The 24,348-nt window shown below is 41.0% G+C and overlaps 1 protein-coding gene across 6 annotated transcripts in view; it reads right to left on the reverse strand.

Moving 5' to 3' along the window:
* Nucleotides 1–24,348, reverse strand: part of WDFY3 (WD repeat and FYVE domain containing 3) — a 363,148-nt gene that overhangs the window by 30,855 nt on the left and 307,945 nt on the right. For all 6 annotated transcript variants that reach the window (XM_089670537.1, XM_089670536.1, XM_089670541.1 and 3 more), the window contains 4 exons: nt 19,739–19,793; nt 14,977–15,096; nt 11,677–11,794; nt 11,307–11,413 (listed from right to left, as the gene is read on the reverse strand). In XM_089670537.1, coding sequence (XP_089526663.1) covers nt 11,307–11,413; nt 11,677–11,794; nt 14,977–15,096; nt 19,739–19,793 — 400 coding nt within the window. The remainder of the gene's footprint in view (nt 1–11,306; nt 11,414–11,676; nt 11,795–14,976; nt 15,097–19,738; nt 19,794–24,348) is intronic.

Raw genomic sequence — 24,348 nt, forward strand, 5'->3', positions numbered from 1 at the left:
TGATCATTGTATTCCAACAGTGGGGAAGACCCACAGAACACAATAGCATGGCAAGAGAATTCCCCCATCTACATAAAATAATGTTTGGGTGGGGTAATCAGATCATTTTTTTGTTCAACCAACTGGTTGAATAAATAAAAAAAAAAAAAGAAGAATGTGTGGGCTGTTAACTGAATGGACCCCTGAGGTTGTAGATGAACCTTAAATTCTATTTTTTTTTCAGGCAGAATTGTTAAATTACAACAAAACGGAAAAGAATAGTTGATGACTTCAATTAATAAATTAAATTAAATGAAGAAATAATTTGGGTTAGATAGAGTTATCCTAATTTCCTGCCTGATAAGCATAGTTATTGAGGAAAAAAAAAATGACCCAACTTAGAACAGCAATGAAGCGTTGAAAGGGTCTAACCCTTCCCCACTCTGTCAAACAAGCAAAAAAAGAAAGGAATTTCTAATTCTTTCTAAGTCTATCCAAAACAATTGCGTGTCAGAAAATCATTGCTTGTAGACCATTTATTAGTATGGATAAATCCATTCAAACAACCCATGTGCTCTGAATGCATTAGACTCCTTTCACACAGGGTGATCAGCAGGGGATCAGTGGACAGATCCCCTGCTGAGCAGGGCAGAGTGGGCAGAAGATAGGTTCATATTGGCTCAATTTATGCAGAGCGGACATGGACTGAGTCTGCTCTGTTCTATGGACCGGCAGGTGTAAATGGGCTCTGCTGCCCGTTTACACCTGACTGCCCTCTGATCTGCTCTGCCTAGACAGAGCAGGATGGATCAGACTGAGGTAGGCAGGTGTAAACAGACAAGTCCATTTACACCCGCCAGTCCATAGCGGTGAACAGAGGGTATGATCAGGTCCAACTGAAAAACTGACAGGTGGACCTGATCGGAGTCTTCGTGTTAAAGGGGCCTTATACCCAGAGGTATAGATAGTTTCAAATGGAAGTTTAGTGTTTTTAGCTTGATAGTCACAAACAGAAAGTTCCTGATGTGTATTATATTACTCCCTAAATCAAACTAGCATCATGGCATCACACCAGGACATTACATTGTTGCTAACATATCGCGGATATTCCTACAGTGACAATGAAGTGTCTTTCCTTTAGCAATAAGGCATCATTTCGCTTCTGGAGACATGAGGAAAGCTGAATTCATATACAGTGGATATAAAAAGTCTACACACCCCTGTTAAAATCTTAGGTTTCTGTGATGTAAAAAAATGAGAACGATAAATAATTTCAGAACTTTTTTCACCTTTAATGTGACCTATAAACTGAAAAACAAACTGAAATCTTTTGGGGGGGGGGGGGGGAGTAAACATAAAAAACTAAAATAATGTGGTTGCTTAAGTGTGCACACCCTCCTATAACTGGAGATGTAGCTGTGTTCAGAATTAAGCAATCACATTCAAAATCATGTTAAATAGGAGTCAGTACACACCTGCCATCATTTAAAGTGCCTCTGATTAACCCCAAATAAAGTTCAGCTGCTCTAGTAGGTCTTTCCTGACATTTTCTTAGTCACATCCTACAGCAAAAGCCATGGTCCGCAAAGAGCATCAAGTGTCAGAAGGGTACAAAAGAATTTCCAAGGCATTAGATATACCATGGAACACAGTGAAGACAGTCATCAAGTGGATAAAATATGGCGCAACTGTGACATTACTAAGAACTGGACGTCCCTCCAAAATTGATGAAAAGACGAGAAGAAAACTGATCTGGGAGGCTGTCAAGAGGCCTAAAGCAACATTAAAGGAGCTGCAGGAATATCTGGCAAGTACTGGCTGTGTGGTACAAGTGACAACAATCTCCCGTATTCTTCATCTGGGCTATGGGGTAGAGTGGCAAGACGGAAGCCTTTTCTTACCAAGAAAAACATCCAAGCCTGGATAAATTTTGCAAAAACACATCTGAAGTCTCCAAAAAGCATGTGGGAAAATGTGTTATGGTTTGATGGAGCCAAGGTTGAACTTTTTGGCCATAATTCCAAAAGATATGTTTAAACGCAAAAACAAAACTGCACATCACCAACAGAATACCATGCCCAGTGAAGCATGGTGGTGGCAGCATCATGCTTTGGGGCTGTTTTTCTTTAGCTGGAACTGGGGCCTTAGTTAAGGTAGAGGGAATTATGAACAGTTCCAAATACCAGTCACTACTGGCACAAAACCTTCAGGCTTCTGCTAGAAAGTTGAAAATGAAGAGGAACTTCATCTTTCAGCATGACAACGACCAAAAGCATACATCCAAATCAACAAAGGAATGGCTTCACCAGAGGAAGATTAAAGTTTTGGAATGGCCCAGCCAGAGCCCAGACCTGAATCCGATTGAAAATCTGTGGGGTGCTCTGAAGAGGGCTGTGCACAGGAGATGCCCTTGCAATCTGACAGATTTGGAGTGTTTTTACAAGTAAGAGTGGGCAACTATTGCCAAGTCAAGATGTGCCAGACTCATACCCAAAAAGAGTGCTGTAATAAAATCAAAAGGTGCTTCAACAAAGTATTAGTTCAAGGGTGTGCACACTTATGCAACCATATTATTTTAGTTTTTTATTTTTACTTCCCTCCACCTAAAAGATTTAAATTTGTTTTTCAACCGAGTTGTACAGTTTATAGGTCACATTAAAAGGTGGAAAAAGCTCTGAGATGATTTGATTTATCTTTGTCGAATTTTTTTACATCACAGAAACTTGACATTTTAACAGGGGTGTGTAGACTTTTATATCCACTGTAGGACTGTGCTCTAATTAGCAAATTTGTGCTTGTTCTTGCCACATAAGGATCATAATGCTAAAAGCAATTACTATCAAATGAATCTGAGTAGAAAGAAATGACAGGCATCAGTAATGTAGCGAAAGTGTGCCCTTATCTGGAAAAGAGGAAACATGAAAAGTGCAAACAAGGGCCAGAGATTATGATGACAAAGCCTAGAGTAGCCTTTCCTATTCTTTTTAACACAGAGAAACCCTTGAAATAACTTTCTAGCCTAGGGGAATCCCCGGTAATAATTACTCTATCTACAGCTCATAATACATTAGTGTGATGGTCAGTGAGGAGAATGCTCCTTACACTTGTGGTCACTGGGAAGAATTATCCTCTTACAGATCACCCAAAAAGATCAATGCTGGCAGTGGGAACTTATCTGAGAGGCAGAAATTGTTCCTTGCTCAAGGAACCCCTAGCAACCTCTGGAGAAACACTGGTTGATAAACCGTGGTCTACAGTGTATGGTGTATAGCATTTATAGTAAGTGTCCAGCATCTACCCTGTGGTGTGGATCACCAAACATCATGTAGCCTATCAGTGCAACTCCTTATGTTTTTAAATAATAATTGATATGTCTTTATATAGGTTTTGCTGCCTAAAACTGTAAACTGTCATGATGAACCAGTTGAAAGTATCCCCTGTTGTATACGTCCGACCAGTCAAAAATCATAGAAGTACAGTAGTGGAAATTTTGTACAGCATAGACTATACAATGAAGCAGCATCAGTGTTGAAATGTAGCTTCTTGTAAACAGCTAAGCAGCATGGAGTATATAACTCACAGCACATTTTGTAAATGTGAGCTCCATGGTGCCTATAATGTACAGCGCAGCAGTACAGAATGTACAGGTGGGGCTTATGGTGTATTTAAAGTGTATACAGTTCAGCAGAATGGACAATGAAATGTACAGTAGATTCAGCTGAGCAGTGTGGAGGATTTACTACACAGTGCAGTGTATACAGCTGAGCAGTGTGGAGACTATAATGCACAGGTAACTGTATACAGCTGAGCAGTGTGGAGAATATAATGCACAGGGCAGGGGCAGACTGACCATTGGAGCTCTCGGGCACTGCCCGAGGGCCCGGGGTCAGTAGGGGGCCCCATGACATGCCCCTGGTACCTTTTATTGGCTTTTTAATAGGCTTTTTTGGGTGTTGGTGAGGACACAGGGGCCCCATGATCCCCTATTGCCCGGGGGCCACAGGAGTTGCCAGTGTATACAGCTGAGCGGTGTGGAGACTCCAGGCAGCAAGCTCCCCCCCCCCCTTCCCATCTGCACAGGCAGGAGAGGACCTGATCTGCTCCGGCTGCTCCCACCCCTTTCCTCCTGTCTGCCCTGCCCACACTCCTATACACAACCAGTGCTGTGCCTCAGAAAGGGGATGTGGGCAGGTGTTATGAAGTACAGCAGCTGGAAGCTACATCCTGGCTTCATGAATGAGGCTGCTGCCTGAGCCTTCAGATCCCAACCTGGGATGAATGAACACTGAAACCTACTGTATGACTCAACTGTCCCCATCTTCCTCCCTTCTCCCCCCCTCCCTGTTCTTCTAGGAGCTTTTACTTGCAGAGTTGATTTCATGTCCAGGGACACCTGAAATACTACTGGGGATGATATATATGTGACTTTTCTATGAGCAAATACATCAAATCAAAAGATAAAACAAAAACTAATATGAAAAAATTATAAAATTATATATATAAAAAAATATTAATTATATAAAAAAATTTTTTGGCCAAAAATCCCACCGTGTCCAAAAATAAAAATAAAATGATAAATAAAATTTCAAAAAGTCCCAAAAAATAATCCTCACAAGTGTAATACAAACACTCAAACTTTTTTTCTTCTTCTTTTATCACCAAAACCTTCTTAATACCCGCAACACTTGATATTCGTGCACCTCAAAAAAAGAGAAAACTCGACATAGTGTCATACCTTAAATAATGTAAAAAACACGTGCCACTCGCTGTGCAGCATGCAAAATACAATAAATGTGTATACTCTAACCCAGTGTCAAAACACATACAATTAAGTGAAATGACAATAAGAGTGAAAACACATTCACATAAGATATGCCATGCAATGTGTGAAAACCACTCCACAGATAACACTGCCAGTGTATCACACCACACCCTATATATATATATATATATATATATATATATATATATATATATATATATATATATATATATATATATATATATATATATATATATATATATATATATATATAAAGTGGTAAGCAAACCACCACTCTCCAACTCTAATATGGATGGGTAATTACCCTATAGCAGAGACAGCAGGGCAGATTAGCCACTCTGGGTTACAATCTCCTCTCATTGATTTCCTCCAACGATTATGATTTCCTCCTCCACTTTCCTCCAGAAAACCAGTCACCATATAAAAAGTATTCTTCTTTATTAAAACTCACATAAATTTTGTGGTAACAGCTCCTCCTCACAAGCAGTATGGACATGGACAGGTTCAGGGAAACATAAACCGCATGTTCCCACTTCCAAGATGGCCGCGATCGCACTTCCGGTCAACGTCGATGCGTACGATGTCACGTGTCTCTGACGCGTTTCGTCACTTCCTTTGACTTTTTCAGAAGTGTAAGGACGTCTGTGCATCGACTCCTTATGTACCGCCCTTTCTACATGAACGGCACCACTCATAAGTTATGTATAGGTGGTAGTTGAATTTTTGTATTAGATACAATGCAGTCAGGTGTGGGCAACCTTTTCCGGCTTCCAAGATGGCGTTGAGTGGTGCCGTTCATGTAGAAAGGGCGGTACATAAGGAGTCGATGCACAGACGTCCTTACCCTTCTGAAAAAGTCAAAGGAAGTGACGAAACGCGTCAGAGACACGTGACGTCATACGCATCGACGTTGACCGGAAGTGCGATCGCGGCCATCTTGGAAGTGGGAACATGCAGTTTATGTTTCCCTGAACCTGTCCATGTCCATACTGCTTGTGAGGAGGAGCTGTTACCACAAAATTTATGTGAGTTTTAATAAAGAAGAATACTTTTTATATGGTGACTGGTTTTCTGGAGGAAAGTGGAGGAGGAAATCATAATCGTTGGAGGAAATCAATGAGAGGAGATTGTAACCCAGAGTGGTTAATCTGCCCTGCTGTCTCTGCTATAGGGTAATTACCCATCCATATTAGAGTTGGAGAGTGGTGGTTTGCTTACCACTTTATATATATATATATATATATAAATATATATATATATATATATATATATATATATATATATATATATAGATATACAGTCATGGCCGAAATTGTTGGCACCCTTGATATTTCTCCAGGAAATCATGTATTTCTCACGAAACGTATTGCATTAACACATGTTTTGCTATACACATGTTTATTCCCTTTGTGTGTATTGGGACAAAACAAAAAAAGGGAGGAAAGAAAGCAAATTCGACATAATGTCACACAAACCTCCAAAAATGGGCTGGACAAAAGTATTGGCACCCTTTCACAACTGCGGATAAATAAGAATGTTACAAGCATGTGATGCTCCTGTAAACTCACCTGGGGCAAGTAACAGGTGTGGGCAATATAGAAATCACACCTGAAAGCAGATAAAAAGGAGAGACGTTCACTTAACCTTTGCATTGTGTGTCTGTCTGTGCCACACTAAGCATGGACAACAGAAAGAGGAGACGAGAACTGTCTGAGGACCTGAGAACCAAAATTGTGGCAAAATATCAACAATCTCAAGGTTACAAGTCCATCTCCAGAGAACTAGATTTGCCTTTGTCCACAGTGCGCAACATTATCAAGAAGTTTGCAACCCATGGCACTGTAGCTAATCTCCCTGGTCGTGGACGGATGAGGAAAATTGATGAAAGATTGCAACGCAGAATAGTCCGGATGGTGGATAAGCAGCCCCAAACATGTTCCAAAGACATTCAAGCTGTCCTGCAGGCTCAGGGAGCATCAGTGTCAGCGCGAACTATCCGTCGACATTTAAATGAAATGAAACGCTATGGCAGGAGACCCAGGAGGACCCCACTGCTGACACAGAGACATAAAAAAGCAAGACTACAGTTTGCCAAAATGTACTTGAGTAAGCCAAAAGCCTTCTGGGAAAACGTCTTGTGGACAGATGAGACCAAGATAGAGCTTTTCGGTAAAGCACATCATTCTACTGTTTACCGAAAACGGAATGAGGCCTACAAAGAACAAAACACAGTACCTACGGTAAAATATGGTGGAGGTTCAATGATGTTTTGGGGTTGTTTTGCTGCCTCTGGCACTGGGTGCCTTGACTGTGTGCAAGGCATCATGAAATCTGAGGATTACCAAAGGATTTTGGGTCGCACTGTAGGGCCCAGTGTCAGAAAGCTGGGTTTGCGTCCAAGATCCTGGGTCTTCCAGCAGGACAATGACCCCAAACATACGTCAAAAAGCACTCAGAAATGGATGGCAAAGAAGCGCTGGAGAGTTCTGAAGTGGCCAGCAATGAGCCCAGATCTAAATCCCATTGAACACCTGTGGAGAGATCTTAAAATTGCTGTTGGGAAAAGGTGTCCTTCCAATAAGAGAGACCTGGAGCTGTTTGCAAAGGAAGAGTGGTCCAAAATTCCGGGTGAGAGGTGTCAGAAGCTTATTGATGGTTATAGGAAGCGACTGATTTCAGTTATGTTTTCCAAAGGGTGTGCAACCAAATATTAAGTTAAGGGTGCCAATACTTTTGTCCAGCCCATTTTTGGGGTTTTGTGTGACATTATGTCATATTTGCTTTTCTGCCTCTGTTTTATATTTGTTCCAATACATACAAAGGGAATAAACATGTGTATAGCAAAACATGTGTTAATGCAATACCTTTTTTGTGTGAAATACTTGATTTTCAGGAAAAATATCAAGGGTGCCAACAATTTCGGCCATGACTGTATATATATATATATATATATATATATATATATATATATATATATATATATAGGGTGTGGTGTGATACACTGGCAGTGTTATCTGTGGAGTGGTTTTCACACATTGCATGGCATATCTTATGTGAATGTGTTTTCACTCTTATTGTCATTTCACTTAATTGTATGTGTTTTGACACTGGGTTAGAGTATACACATTTATTGTATTTTGCATGCTGCACAGCGAGTGGCACGTGTGTTTTACATTATTTAAGGTATGACACTATGTCGAGTTTTCTCTTTTTTTGAGGTGCACGAATATCAAGTGTTGCGGGTATTAAGAAGGTTTTGGTGATAAAAGAAGAAAAAAAGTTTGAGTGTTTGTATTACACTTGTGAGGATTATTTTTTGGGACTTTTTGAAATTTTATTTATCATTTTATTTTTATTTTTGGACACAGTGGGATTTTTGGACAAAAATTTTTTTTATATAATATTTTTTTATATATATAATTTTATAATTTTTTCATATTAGTTTTTGTTTTATCTTTTGATTTGATGTATTTGCTCATAGAAAAGTCACATATATATTGTTTAACTAGCCTTCAAGGGTGAAGGTAGATCACTTTTCTGGGATATTATAAGTTTAAGTGTTGTGATATATAAGTATAACTACTGGGGATGGTTCACAATCTACTAGTTGGATAAACTGCTAGACTTTAACTCACAAGTTTGTGATGCTTCTGTTCAACCTCTTCCTGCCCAGAATACCTTAAAGAGTTCCTTCACACTAGCTTTGGTCTCTGAAGAGCAATCTGTGTTTAGATCTTATGAGAGCATTTGGCAAAGAATGAGGAGGTGTTGTATCACCTTATTACCGCCTGCTTAAACCCCTGGAACCCCACATTAGCACACCGCAATTACATGCAGTTGTGGAGTACTTGCAGAGTAGCCACATTCACTTGAAAGGATTGCACTCATCAGGCACTGTACCCACAGAAAGGAACAGAGGGTATAATTTCTGTCATGGTCACGAAAAAAAGCATCATAGTGGCAGCATGTATACACCCCAGCCCCGTGTTGTCAACGGTCTATGAATTTACAGATGTTTGTAAAAAACAGGCAGTCATTTCCTGTCCATAAATATCTGTAGACTGGAGAAAAGTGCCCCTAAAAAAACTCCTCGTCTTCAGCTCTGAACTGCGCATGCACAGTTATGGAGCCATCCTATTCGAAAATTGCTGGGCTTGGCCTCAAAACAGGCAACAGGGCTGGTCCAGATGTACACCTGTACAGTGACGGCATCGCACTTATAAGGTATGGCTTATATTCACATGCTTCTCTGGATGAGTTTTGGCCAAACCTGGCAGTTCGCAATTTGGCTGGCTCTGGTTAGCCAGTGTTGTCACCTTACAGATTTTCTGTTGAGGTGAACTTACACATTTAAGGTAGGCTCAGTCATTATTTTTTTCAAACTGTGGGTTGAAGAAAAAAAAATTTTTGATTCCCACATCCACACGTTTGACACTGCCCTACTAACCAGCTGTACTCTGCCCTAATGATTCCTGTTTCTGTACACTGTTCTACTGACCTTCCATCCTCTGCCCCGCAGACATTTTTTTTTACTGCACCCCCGTATCAGATGGGCTAGATCCGGCCCTAAGTGTAGCAGAGTGAAATCGATCAGTAACATACAGTTCAATGTATCGGGGATTGCAAAATAAGTGAGAGGCTCATGGCGCTCACATATCTTTGAACAGCCCCTACATTCTCCTCATCTTGCTCGGAATATAGGCTGTCAGTATTGCCGGGGTTAACTCACATGTTTGCCTAGTGAGGCACCTGGTTTGTCTGCACCTAAGAACATTTGTTTAGTTAGCTTAGAATTTTAGCCTTCCTTTTAATCAATGCTGCCATTCAATGATTAGCTCAGATATTTAAAGTATAGGCTGTCAACCACTGGTACATATACTGTAGGTGGTGCTTCTGATGTGCTCATGGAATAGTTCTGCTTGTCAAAGAAAATTCATCCAGTTTAGGATTTTAGAAAATAAATAATGCATAAAACAAATACAAGTCATCATGTCAGTTATTTGGGAATACTCAAGGGATACGTTTGCAAATATTTATACAGAAATAGGAAATACTAATTACGTAATGTATGCATGACAAGGGGCTCTTGAAATAAGCTGACCCATCTCTGGTGGGTACCTGGTAAGTAGTGTTATAAAAGATGTAAACTGTTTTAGTTGAAGAACGTTGGTTTAAACCAGTGGTTTCCAAACTACGGCCCTTTAACTACCTTCATCCGGCCCTCGGCGCACTATTCCTCCCCTGATATGAGCCACTATTCTTCCCAATGACACCAACAATGAGGCATACCACTGACACCAAAAATGGGGCACTATTCCTTCCCCTAATACCAAAGATGGGGCACTGTTTACTCCCACTGATATCAGGACAATTTCAACCCTCACTTGTCAGAGTCCGGCCCCCTCAAAGTCTGCCAGACAGTAAACTGGCCCTTTGTCTAGAAAGTTTGGAGACCCCTGGTTTAAACCATGGTGCTTATAAATTTAAATGATGATGGTTTGATCCCCATTTATACAATTTCTTAGCCAGTCTCCAGATCTTAATCTGACTGAAAATCTGTGGAAGGAGCTGAAAGTTTCAGCCATCAAACCTTAAAGACTTGGAGAGGATCTGCCATCCTCCTGAGATGTGTGCAAACCTGGTGGCCAACTACAGGAAACATCTGACCTCTGTGATTGCCAACAAGGGATTTGCCACCAAATACTAAGTCATGTTTTGTGAAGGGGATCAAATACTTATTTCCCTCATGAACATGCAAATCAGTGCATAATTTGTTAGACATGCATTTCATTTGAATTTTTTGTTGCTGTTCTGTCTCTCAGTGTTACAATACACCTACCATTCGATTTTTAGACTGATCATTTCTTTGTGAGTGGGCAAACATTCAAAATCAGCAGGGGATCAAATACTTATTTCCTTCACTGTACATGTGACACTGCTGCTGCCATAGGTAGGATAGATATGGAAAACAAAGGAAGGGGAGATTGGATTAAGCGAGAAGATAGAGGTGGAAAGCCAAGGGAAGGGGGATGTGTGAGCCAAATGGAGCAAGTGGGTTTTCCTATGTAACCTATACAGGCAAGAAACAGAGTTCTGTTTTTTATTAAAGCCTGACTTTAGCCAAAACATTTTACTTCTGTCTATGACTCATGGTAAAAATCTTCACCTCACTGTGTGTGATGCCTGTTAAAGAAGTGAAGAGCGGGAAAGCACAGACAACAACAACAATCATTTCTAACCCCCCCCCCCAACACACACACTAACAATAATATCACAATTGAAGATTTCTGATCACTTCTTGTGCTTGCAGGAAGTGATAGGAAATATTTCCAACAGGAACAACAAAAACAAGACAGATGTCCTAACACTTTCACGTGCTATTAAAACAATGGTAGAATTACAAATGTAATTTACTCTGGACAAAAAATGAGGCAGATTATTGCTGTCTAGTTGATAATGAAAGCATACTTTGCTATTAAGATTATTTCCAAACCCTTCAGACTGCTTGAACTAGGATTGAAGGCAGTCCTAAAGTGTTCCATACCTGAAGCCTGAGGAAGATCTGAGTAAATGGTTCCATTCTAACAAGGTAAGATGCCACAATCATAGCAGAACTGTAATGGGTTCCATAGTGGTACGCTGGTGTCTCCCCTGTAAGAAAATAATTAGAGTTTCTGGTTTACTAAAGTATCCAAAATATGATACTGCCACTTCCATGGTGAACATTTTTACAAAACATTCTGTCTGCTCCACTTTTGTAAATCCCCCCAGTGAACATTTAAATTAGTTTAATTTTAATCTGTGCAAGAAAATAAATATATTAATCATATGTACTAAAATAAGGTAAACTTAAAAAAAAAAGACCAAAAAAGTAAGCATGTGTTAATTTACATTTTTTAATTTTAGGACCTTACCATTAGGATCCTCCCAGTCTTTGTATCGTTTCTTATACTGTGCAAGCCTGTCATCAGTCTGGGCTCCCATTGGCTTAGAAAGATTTCTAAATGTTTTGGGATTTGTCAAATCCAGCTCCTTCAATAAAAATATCAAACATTTTACCATTAACAAATTGTTCCATTTTCCAAATCAATTAAAATTGCCTGGTTTTGTGAAAAAAAGACTGATAGACTGTATGTTGTCATTATCTTAAATGTCCTTGCAGAGGTTTAACAAATAGCATCTGGGGTGTGTTCCTCATTATGTCCCTCATCATATTCAGGTATGCCTTTCCGCCAACCCAATAAGCCATTAGCCATAAGGGCATCTAAACATCAGGGTAAGTCCAGCACTCCTAAATGGGAAAATGGGAAATTAAATTTGCACTTCTCCCTGACGAACTACCATATCTGTGAATTATAGGGCAAAAGAGTATAGTACACTTATCACTACAGGGGAAATGGTACATGTTGGTGCTTGTCCTAGGAAAAAATAAAAAAATAAAAAAAAATAAGACACGCCCTAGGGGAAAAATTACCAAAACATATAAAAAAGAAAAAAATCTACTGTCAACTTATGCACAGAGTTTGCATTTGTCAGTATTAAACACTATATATTTTATTTTCAAAAAGTGCAATTCCCCTGAGGCAGAGTCAAATCTACATGTATGATGCCTGTCCATATTCATTTCAGTACTATGTAAGGTACAGTACTGTGGAAAAGTTTTAGACAGGTGTGAAAAAAAATGCTGTAACTTAAGAATGCTTTCAGAAATAAAAGTGTTATTAGTTTGTTTTTTTATCAGTTAACAAAATGGAAAGTAAATGAACAGAAGAGAAATCCAAATCAAATCAAAATGTAGTGTGACCACTTCTTCAAGGTACACTTGCACACAGTTTTTCAGTTTTTGAAGGAACTTAGCAGGTTATTTGTTCCAAACATCTTAGAGACCTAACCACAGATTTTCTGTGGATGTAGGCCAAGATCAGGGTTCTGTGGGAGCCAAATTATCAGTTCCAGGACTCTTTGTTCTTCTTTACACTGAAGATAGTTCTAAATGACATTGGCTGCATGTTTGGGGTCATTGTGCTGTTACAGAATAAATTTGGGGCCAATCACATGACTCCCTGATGGTATGGCATGATGGATAAGTATCTCCCTGTATTTCTCAGCTTTGAGGACACCATTGATTCTGACCAAATCTCCAATTCTGTTTGCAGAAATGAAGCTCCAAACTTGCAAGAAACCTCCACCATGCTTCACTGTTGCCTGCAGACACTCATTGTACCTCTCTCCAGCTCGTCGCAAACAACCTGCCTCCTACTACAGTCAAATAGTTAAAATTTTGACTCCCCAGTCCAGAGCACCTGCTGCCATTTTAATGCACCCCAATTCATATGTTTTCATGCACAGTTAAGTCACTTAGGCTTGTTTCCCTGTCTTATGCATGAAAATATTTGATTTGGATTTCTCTTCTGATCATTTACTTTCCATTTTGTTAATCTATAAAAATAAACTACTAACACTTCTATTTCTGAAAGCAATCTTAATTTACAGCATTTTTTCACATCTGCTTAAAACTGTTGTACAGTACTGTACTTCACGAGGGAGGGCCTAAAAATGTGGGGAGCATGTATCAACACAACCTTACTGCTGTCCCAAGTGGTAGTTTGCGAATTGTGTGTGTTTGTTTGTTACATTACTAACAAATATTCATAGTAGTATTTTTCAGGTATATCCAACATTTTGGGTTGCCACCACAAAAGGAGTAGAGGGAAATCTACTGATGGGAACACTCCGATAAGAAGATAAACATGAAGCGGTTTTTACCCTCCTCTACTTGATCCAAAATTTAAAAAAGTTTTGCCTTTAGACATACATTAAAAAATTAATGTGGATTATGTAAAACTGGGCCATGAGATTCCTTGAGCCCCAAGCTCCAATTACATCAATAATTTAGCCACTCTGGAGGTAACGCGGAAGAGCTCTGTTCTCCTAATTTTAACCTTGTCATGGTTCTGATAAAAAGAAAAACTGAAAATAAAGTGGTTGTAAACCTCAGACATGAAATCTGAAAGAAGCACATACTTCTGTAGTGTTTACTTGCCTCTCTCTAAAGCATTAAGTGTCATTTCTCCCTGCTTTCTTTTTCCTCTGCTATGCGCATGAGTCACTTCTGACAAGTTTTCCTGACACCATGAACTAAAAAGGTGACAAGGGGGAAGGACCTGTGATTGACAGCCTCAACTCTGTTCCTGTGTGCTGTGTGAATTGGGTTGTGCCCCTTCCCTCCTGTCGGCTCTCAGAGTTCTTGCACAGTGTGTAACTGCAGTTCCCCACCCCTTGCTTTGTGAGTCTGTGAAAAATCCTTTTAATCTCTGAGTTTTACAAGGATGTACAGGACAAACGGCTGCAAATAAACAGTTACAACATATATAGGAGGCTTTGTTTTACCTCTGTGTAATCACCTGAGGCTAATCACTTCACTGGGTATAAGTAAGGTTGGCCATAAATGAGCTGTTTATCGGCCAAATTGTCGGCTGATAAACGAAAAATAGGTCGGCCCCGTTGCCGATGCTGCCACCAGTTTTTCGTGGATTTTCCAGCATGACCGATAAAAATAAATGAGAAGATCCGCGAAAAACGGCCGACGGGCTGGCCCCACTAACGGCGTGTATATCGGCCGGTTTTTCGTGCAGACAAAAATTCGGCCGATAAACGACCCATCTATGGCCTGCATTAGAGTTTACAACCACTTTAAGATAGACAGACAACTTTCATGGATTTTTTTTTTTCAGCTGAAATGGAACCCTGATGGCCTCCCATCATAACGATGAAGCACAGTCCTGATACTTTTGAGTTCATAAAAACTGTTGAAAAAGTTAAAATAAAATTTTTAAAAATTCAATATTATATATCAACAGATTAGGGTAAATTTGACTGCCCTTGCAGGTCTATAAGCCTGGGCAAATGCTAGTGTCAATGCAGTTTACATACCCCACTACAGAAATCATGCTTGCACTGACAAAAGTATACACATTCACAAAAGCAATATACAATGTGCTAAATGGCTTTGTATTTATCCATGCTAAAAGAGAGCAGCTGTGCCCAGCTGGGGAGGAGATCAAAGACATGATGCTATTCTAATCCGAAATCATTTTATGATTATTGTTCATTTTACCATTTTTTCAACAGCATGATAGTTTTTATAGAATATTCACAAGCTTGTCTTTTTTTATTAAATAATCAGCGAAGCAGTATTAGAAAGCAATCATTACCTCAGAATCATAATCTGCCAGGATCCAAGGAAAGACAGGGTACTGCATAAGGTCATTATATGATCGGCCTGCCAGAGTATTTAAGTGCATCAGGTACTGGAAATTGCTGATTTCTCCCCTCTGTGAAAAGACAAGAACGGAAAATTAACCAAAAAGCAGAATCCCCCCGCCCCAAAAAACCCCAAAAACATTCAGTTTGGATATTGTATGGAGCTTATCTCGAAGGTGATGCTAGGAGGTAAAATGGCACATAAATCACCTAGCAGCCAAGAGATGAATCACACTGAGTGGTGATTTACCCCAGCGCCAGATCTAACTCAAAAATCAGCAAGGCACTGAATTCTATTCAAGCATGATTGCACAACAAACAGGATCAGACAGAAATGAACAAACAGAATCATACAGGCTGGATGATGAGCCTTCTTTACTGCTGGGCCAGTAATATTCCAGGCCATTACTAAACCTAAATACATGTAATCTCTTTACATCAATAAACTATGACAATGCTCATCTTGGAATGTAGTGTCTGGACACCAGTATGTGATGCTTTTAAAGATCCAGTAAAATTGTGGATTTTGTCTAGTGTGCCAATCACCCTTCCTTTGCAAAAGTAAAATACTCAGCTTACTTGGTTAGAAACTGAATTTTATTATAAACTCTAGCATTACATATTCCAGATAACAGGCTGCACACAGGGGCGTATCTACCGCGAAGCAAACAAGGCATTTGCCTAGGGCAGCAATTTTTAGGGGGGCCCTTGAGAGCAGCGGCGAACAGAGCCATACAGGGCCGCCAGCAGAGGGGTACCTTCGATACTCTTGCAGTGGCCTGGAGGACGGCAGGAGGATCGATGTGGGGGAGCGCAGTTGCAGAGCGATGCTCCTGTACCTCTCCCTCCAGCAGCTGATGATCCGGGACCAGGGGACCGCCTGGAGCAAGGAGAGGAGAGGATCCGAAGGAGGTGAGCTGTGCTGTGGTCTGTGGCATCTCCCTGTCTCCCTCCCTGCACTGACAGATCATATGGGACTGCACACACCTCCCCCCGCCTCCTCCTTCCTGCTGCACGGAGATCAGCAGCCCTTGGAGGAGGTGTGTGTGTGCAGCCCATACGATGTGAGAAACGGAGAGGGAAGAGAGGGGGAGGGAAGAGAGAGAATAAAAAGAGGGGGAGGGAAGAGAGAGAGGGGGAGGGAAGAGAGAGAGGGGGAGGGAAGAGAGAGAGGGGGAGGGAAGAGAGAGAGGGGGAGGGAAGAGAGAGAGGGGGAGGGAAGAGAGAGAGAGGGGGAGGGAAGAGAGAGAGGGGGAGGGAAGAGAGAAAGGGGGAGGGAAGAGAGAAAGGGGGAGGGAAGAGAGAAAGGGGAGAGGGAAGAGAGAAAGGGGAGAGGGAAGAGAGAAAGGGGAGAGGGAAGAGAGAAAGGGGAGAGGGAAGAGAGAAAGGGGAGAGGGAAGAGAGAAAGGGGAGAGGGAAGAGAGTGAGGGGAGAGGGAAGAGAGAAAGGGGAGAGGGAACAGAGAAAGGGGAGAGGAGAGAGGGAAGAGAGAGAGAAGAGAGTGAGGGGAGAGAGAAGAGAGATAGAGGGAGAGAAGAGAGAGAGGGGGGGATAAGAGGAAAGAGAGAGAGAGAGGGAAGAGAGGGAAGAGAGGGGAGAGAGAGGAGAGAGGGGAGAGAGAGAGGAGAGAGAGAGGGGGGGAAGAGAGAGGCAACTAAGAGAGAGGGGGAACGAAGAGAGAGAGGGGATGAAGAGAGAGAGAAGAGGGATGAGAGAGAGAAGAGGGATGAGAGAGGGAAGAGAGAGAGAAGAGGGATGAGAGAGGGAAGAGAGAGAGAAGAGAGTGAGGAGAGAGAGAAGAGAGAGAGGGGGGGAGAAGAGAGAGAGGGGGGGGGAGAAGAGGAAAGAGAGAGAGAGAGAGACAGAGAGAGGGAAGAGAGGAGAGAGGGAAGAGAGGAGAGAGAGAGGAGAGAGGAGAGAGAGGGGAGAGAGAGAGGAGAGAGAGAGGGGGGGAAGAGAGAGGCAACTAAGAGAGAGGGGGAACGAAGAGAGAGAGGGGATGAAGAGAGAGAGAAGAGGGATGAGAGAGGGAAGAGAGAGAGGGGGAAGCGACAGAGGAGAGAGAGGGGCGAGAGAGAAGAGAGAGCGAAAGAAAAAGGAGGAAAGAGAGAGAAGAGAGAGAGAAAGAGGAAAAGGAGGAAAGAGAGGGAAAAGAGAGAGAGGGAAAAGAGAGAGAGGGGGAAAAGAGAGAGGGGGAAAAGAGAGAGGGGGAAAAGAGAGAGAGGGGGGGGAAGGAGAGAGAGGGGAGGGGGGAAAGAGAGAGAGGGGGGGGAACGAGAGAGAGAGGGGGGGGAGAGAGAGGGGGGGAAGAGAGAGAGAGGGGGGGGAAGAGAGAGAGAGAGAGAGAGAGAGGGGGAAAAGAGAGAGAGAGGGGGAAAAGAGAGAGAGAGGGGGAGAGAGAGAGGGAAAAGAGAGAGAGAGGGAAGAGAGAGAGAGAGAGAGAGAGAGAGAGAGAGAGAGAGAGAGAGGGAAAAGAGAGAGAGAGGGAAGAGAGAGAGAGAGGGAAAAGAGAGAGAGAGGGAAAAGAGCGAGAGGGGGAAAAGAGAGAGCGAGAGGGGGAAAGAGAGAGAGAGAGAGAGGGGGAAAGAGAGAGAGAGGGGGGGGAAAGAGAGAGAGAGGGGAAAGAGAGAGAGAGGGGAAAGAGAGAGAGAGAGGGGAAAGAGAGAGAGAGGGGGAAAGAGAGAGAGAGGGGGAAAGAGAGAGAGAGGGGGAAAAGAGAGAGAGGGAAAAGAGAGAGAGAGGGAAAAGAGAGAGAGGGGAGAGAGAGGGGAGAGAGAGAGGGGGGAGGGGGGAGAGAGAGAGGGGGGGAGGGGGGAGAGAGAGAGGGGGGGGGGAGAGAGAGGGGGGAGGGGGGGAGAGAGAGGGGGGAGAGAGGGGGGACTGCAATGACAGCGCACTGCTAACTCCAACCCAAAGCCATGCCCCTAACATATTTCACCCACAGCAGGGCTTCATCGTGATTTGGAATTGAACCTCTTCGGTGTGGGGTCTGTTATTTGGATGCTGAACTACAGTGGAGCAAGAGTGGACCTCCAGGGTCTTGGCATGCGGCTGATTGCAGGGAATCGAGGAGGATACAACTGACCTCTGAGCAGAAAAAGGGGTTGGGTTCATTCCACATTACATAGCTTTGGTAAATGTACAGACAGTACTGCCAGGATGTAGCCATTTTAAGGAAAAAGGAGAGATTAAATAATTTCTTTTAGCTGTAATCTAGCTAAAAGATTGATATAAAATTCAAACATTGTGACACATACAGTGGGTACTTTTTCATTACTATCTGGCCTTTTTCTAGGTGGAGCTAATTTCTCATTGCCAGCATGCCAATAGTTGCACTAAATTATATTTAGTCAATAAATGGTACCACTTTAAATCCAAGCTTCTACATTTATAGATATACAAATGAGTAGAGTAGATATGAGGTCTGGATGGTAAAGCAGTCCATAGATTATGCAATTTTCTTTCCTTCCACCATGGGTGGAAGGAAAGAAAATTATATGTGAAAAGACTTTCACGCTAGATGCATGCAAATTATACAAAATTAAATAAATATAATACAATACACCAAAATAAAAACTGCTGCCACCTTAAGTGAAATAAATCATATAAACAACAAATGAACCCTAAGCGATTCAGTGGGTGAATAAACAAATTAATAAGTGACTAATTAATGAAAGTCCATAAATTCATTCCAGCGTGATAATCTTCTATTTGTTTCCCAAAAACAGAAGCACCATGTGTGCAAGAAAAAGCGTTCCCCTTTCCGGTGTACACTCACCAAATTTCCATGCCTCCCACCCTCATGGTCGGCATATATCGTTTTAAGGAACTCCAAATTAAAAGAAAGTTTGCCAATATCAGTATATCCACAATCCTCCTTGCTCCCAGAAACTTTTGCAGAAAATCACTTTTGGTTTCAGATTTCTTTCTCACCCCGATTTTTGATTTGAGGGACTTGTCTTCATCACCACCAATCTCAGTGCCTGTGACCGGCTCTCGGAGTCCTGCGTTCTGGTGGGGGGCGCTGCTCTCCTAAGTCGGAGTTGTTGCTCAGTTTGTACTGCTGTGAGCAGCGCTTTTTACATATATATTGAACAGTCACATCAGTCCCTAACCCTCAAGGGGCATACAATCTAAAATCCCTAACTTAACTTCATACATACAAATACTAGGGCCAATTTAGACAAGATCCAATTAACATACCAGCATGTCTTTGGAGTGTTGGAGGAAACCGGAGTACCTGGAGGAAACCCACTCAGGCACAGGGTGAACATGCAAACTCCAGACAGGTGGTGCCGTGGCTGGGATTCGAACCAACAACCCTAGTACTGCCAGGTGGAAGTGCTAACCATTTAGCCACTGTGCTGCCCATACAATGAACATAGTCAGTGTTCATTGGGGAATCTCTCCCACAGAGCTATTGTGTTCTGCTGGCAGAACACAATGATTACTGCTGGTAGCTAAAGCAGCCGGCAGTGATTGCATTAAAAAAAAATCTGAAAGGTGGGTTGTCCTTAAGTCGATCAATGGATCAACTTCAGTGCAACCAGCCTGATCATAGATGGATAGCATCTCGGCCAGTCCCTGAACTGGCCAAGATCCGATCCACTTATTTCCGGCTTAAGAGTAAATCTATTAAAACGCAGGTTGATCATCCACATTATTAGGAAATCAATTTTACCATTCTTTATACAAAGCATGCACTTCATTTACCTCCCATCTCTGTGTAACTGATTTTTCTCCCACTAAAGTGCTCAGAAGCCCAGACCTATAGGCAAGAGAGAAGCAAAAACATGGATTAATGTCTACAAATCTTTTAGTCTAATATGGTGACTTAGTTTATATCACAGAGAATGTTTATCTTTCCATTTCCATCTAAATACTCTGCAAAGCATCAAACATGTCTCAAGGGTATACTATAACAAAATAATTATGATTGACTAATGATTTAAATTATAAGCATGTCTACTTTATAGTGTAGGAATTGACAGTTGCTGAAGACATTTTAATTAAACAGTAACGACATGCAAGATTTTGTTGTAAAGAGCGAAGCAAAAAAACAACAGATCATTTTTTAACAAGCTAAATCCTTCAAAAATGCTCTTGGTGGTGGGAGTAAAGAAAAACTTTATTCTTCTTAACTGCCAAATATGTACTTTAATAAAGATGGAGGAAATTCTTTAGTAGCAGATTGAAGGAAAAGTGGACTATCAGAAAAACCTAAAAGATCAGTGATCCAACAGATCAGTGAACCTAGGCCAATAATTTACATGCCACATACCACTCATTAGCAGATACTGTTTAAATTTAAGGCAATTTTGCAGGCGATTCTTAAAACCACTATGAGCTTTATGCCATAATGAACTACTATGCAATTTATACTAGCACATTGTCGAAGACTTATCAAGCAATCTCCTCCAGAGCTGCAGTGCCAGCACTCTCAGTTGTGATGGTCACTTCCTTTTTCGCCCCGGTATTCCTTGCAGGTTGGGACTCTTCGACTGGTACACTAGGCCACCATGGCAATAAACATCCTACCTGTCACTGTTTTTTTTTCTAGTTCAATTCCACTTTAAAGCCCAAATTCACCCAAAATATTTTTTGAAAAATGTGGACAGAGTGGATGAGAGCTAGGACCTAATAATTTTACTGCTGTCCATTTCCCCATTAGAAGATAGCTTCGCTTCCTGTTCTGTCTGAAAGCCATCTAGGAAATTAAGCAAATTCTTCCAATGAGGACAAAGACAGAAATAAAAGACCAGTGGTTATTTAATTGCTATTATAGGTACCTTTGTACCTTTTGGGGAGTTTTCCTCTCATGTTCCTGTCTGTTATTGATCAAAATACACAAAATGGGGTGAAATCTAACATTGTCACATGCAGCAAAAAAAAAAAAATTAGTTGTGCACGAGACCCTTGAAAACATATTGTTAAAACTTCATATTGTTTGTTTTCAGATATTGCTAACTACATCCTAATTATTATACATTATTATACAGTATTTATAAAGCGCCAATAGTTCACTCAGCGCTGTACATTACAAAGGAGGACAGAACATGTGACAGAACAATACCAATACAATGCAAAACATGAGGGGATTGAGGGCCCTGCTCTTTCGAGCTTACAATCTAGAAGGGACGGGATAGTGGTACAGGCGGAGATAGCTGTGGGGGATGGAATGGTAGGAAGAGTGGAGGAGGTCGGCAAGTTAGCAGGGGGTGAGGTAGGCTTCCCTGAAGAGATGGGTTTTCAGGGTACGCCTAAAGGAGAGGAGAGTAGGTGATAATCTGATGGGTTGGGGAAGGGAGTTCCAGAGGATGGGTGACACCCTGGAGAGGGTCATCCTAATGACAATAACCCTTTTTCTTTTTTAATGCTATAGTTCCTAATAACCTATGAAGCTGATCTCCACTTCATCTTGCCAAAGGACAGTACAGATCATACAGTAGAGGAGCAGAATATGCCCCAGTACACCATGGGGATTAATTTCTTCAGCTGCAAAAGGCAGAGGAACAAATTGAAAAGATATGACCAGTAATAAAAAATTGAAAGAGGTTCTTACCCTTTTCCACTCTAAACTAAAAATGCTTTGTCAGAAGCTGGACTTAATTGTGGATTAACACATGTGCAGTGCGGACTGAAGATCAGGTTTGCACAGCTAATTAACACAGTAGTTGTTCAGCGGTTCATGTCAGGTTTACATCAGGGTCAGGACAGGTTTATATCAGGTTCAGGTCAGGATTTTATCCTGTTCATAACTGATGACATGTGCAGTTTAGAAACGGTTTCCATAGATGTCAATAGCCTGTAATCCGCACTGCTCAGAAATCGTACAGAACTCTCTTTCAATCCGCACAGAATCCTCACTGCCAGTGCACTGCATATGTGAACAGGCACAATAAGAAGCAATGTTATTTCACATGTCATGTGGACTGGATGCGGTTCAAACTGCATCCAATCCACATATATGTGAACCGGCATTTAGAGATGAATTCCAAGTATAATATATTTTTACATAGTTACATTGGTCCAGCTTTGCTGTCACGGCTTTGCTGCTCTACCTCATCCAATCAAACTCTTTGTATTCATTCAGAAAATGCAAAACGTTCCCTGAATGGCACCCAGGCCAAGTGGCTTACCTCTTGGTTTTACAATACAGAAGGTCAGCCACTCTGTACAGGACCCGAAAGCAAGTAGAGGTCACTGGTCTACTGGTGTCTACTACAACGATTTTCAGCTTCCAGAGGCATTGGCCAGATATGGTGTATACATAGTTACAATGGTCCAAGCTGGGGCAATGTAAACATTTATAAGATATCCATACCTGGAATTCTTCTTTGAGAGCATTTTGTTAGTCCTGCCTTCAGCACACATGAATGATGCTGCACTAATGTATGATCCAACCAATCTGTCCCTCATATTAAATGGTAGCAGAAAGTTCATATGGAAAGGGTGAAGAATGGAGGTGAATGGATTAAACTTAGAATAAAATGGTACAATGCTAAGAGAATTAAAAAAAAAAAAATCAAGCCTCTTAAAAGGAAGGTTCTTTAGCCTAGTTCAAAGAAAACCACTGCACATTTTTTGTGAAAGCCTAGCTGAAAAACGTAATTTCATGAAATCTATTTACAAATACAAATTAGCTGGGTTAATTTTTTATTTTTTTACCTCTGCTGAAATACAATGAAAATGAATTGGGGCATTAAGTAGGTAAAACTGTTGGACTTTCTACTGCTCATTAAAATGTCAAAATATAATTTTGGCCTTTTTTATAGAGGCCCTAGAACATTAGAGAAACCATTCCAATTATCAGACAGAAGTGTGAAACTAGACGATTAAAAGTGGTTCAGAACACAATGTAACCTCTAGTGAAGCATCCCTTTCATTTCTCTTGACAGAATAATTATACATTTGTCAATGTAAATTTTGGAAACGAAAGCCTTGATGATTATAGTGACAGCCTGATGAACATGTCTTCTTATCTATAGCATTAAATCTGATCCTCTATTTTAAGGGTTTTATAAATAGGATTTAAAATTCACTGAAGTATTTTACTGTTCTCTTTTACTTTATTGTCTGAAGTAACAGCATTTATCCAACATTTGCAAACAGAAATTTAATATTAAACAGATAGCGGAATCAGTCAATTTTTAAAAAGAATTCACTTTTAACAAGGTACGTGTGTCTGAAATGCGACTAAGCATCATTTTACACACAAATTTGCTTTGTGTAAAACTATGTAATGCCCCAGCACAGCAATATTAAATCAAGAAAAAAAAAATCTATTATACAATATGAGCTTTGTTCTGCTCCTGTATGATTTATGCTGATCAGAGTTTCAGGTACTGGCAGCGTTCTCATCCCTCATAAAAGAGTACTAGGGGCATAGTACCTAAAGCCTATTCCGTGTAATTTGTCATATTTAGAGCCCATTCACACTGCCCGCACACTAAACGTTCTGGTTTAGTGTGCGGTCAGCTGTCACTTTTGGACCTTTTTTATTTTCCTTGCTAACTTTATTTGAAGTGCACAAAATGACACTTCATTCATGTCACTGTACAGCAGCATACTTCCCTGTGCGCTGTGAGGTACCTGCCTGTCCGCTGTTCTAAAATGCAGTATGTCTTCATGTCAGTGTGAACATGAATCCTAGAAAAAAATTGTTTTCTATGTACCCTAGCGGTGACTGGTCCAGTGTAGAAAAATGTGTGAATGAGCACTTAAACTTCCAAGGCAGACTGTATCATACTTGTGGTTGTGATAATATTTTTTTATCAAACTTTCTGAAAGTAAAAGACAGCAAAAAACCTGTAGAGGGTGTGACTGGGAAAAGTCTTCTTGCATAACAGAAAGGGGTTCTCATATCACGAAATTACTGACTGGGATAGAGCAATACAGTACAAAAAATGCAATAATAACAAAACTGTATTTCTCTGTTTGCGCACATTTTTGCGGTTTCATTTGCGAGTTTTACTGGGCGGTACCTTTAAAGCTGAACTGTGTTCTACATATGTAGTCTAAATACAAGAAGCAGGTGTATTCTTATTTTAAACTTTGTATTCAACACAGTGATTATATCACTGCTACTTTCACAGGGTGGATTTATATCCTTAGTGGCTATTTAAAATTAATATTCAAAGAAAAGGATTTGTGTCCAGAGTTTACCTTTAAAGCGGTCGTAAAACCTTACATATACCCAGCGATGCAGTGATCTGGAGGAGACTTCTCTTCTCTACACGCAAAGTGCTGAATTATATGGCTTGTCTGAGTTTTCAGGAAGCAAGGGGTGGGGAGCTAAGTTACACTCAGTGAGAAGAGCTGAT

Source organism: Staurois parvus, unplaced genomic scaffold (genome assembly GCF_062004578.1).
Source record: "Staurois parvus isolate SC_StPar_1 unplaced genomic scaffold, SC_StPar_1.0 ptg000091l, whole genome shotgun sequence".
In the NCBI taxonomy this organism is placed as follows: domain Eukaryota; kingdom Metazoa; phylum Chordata; class Amphibia; order Anura; family Ranidae; genus Staurois; species Staurois parvus.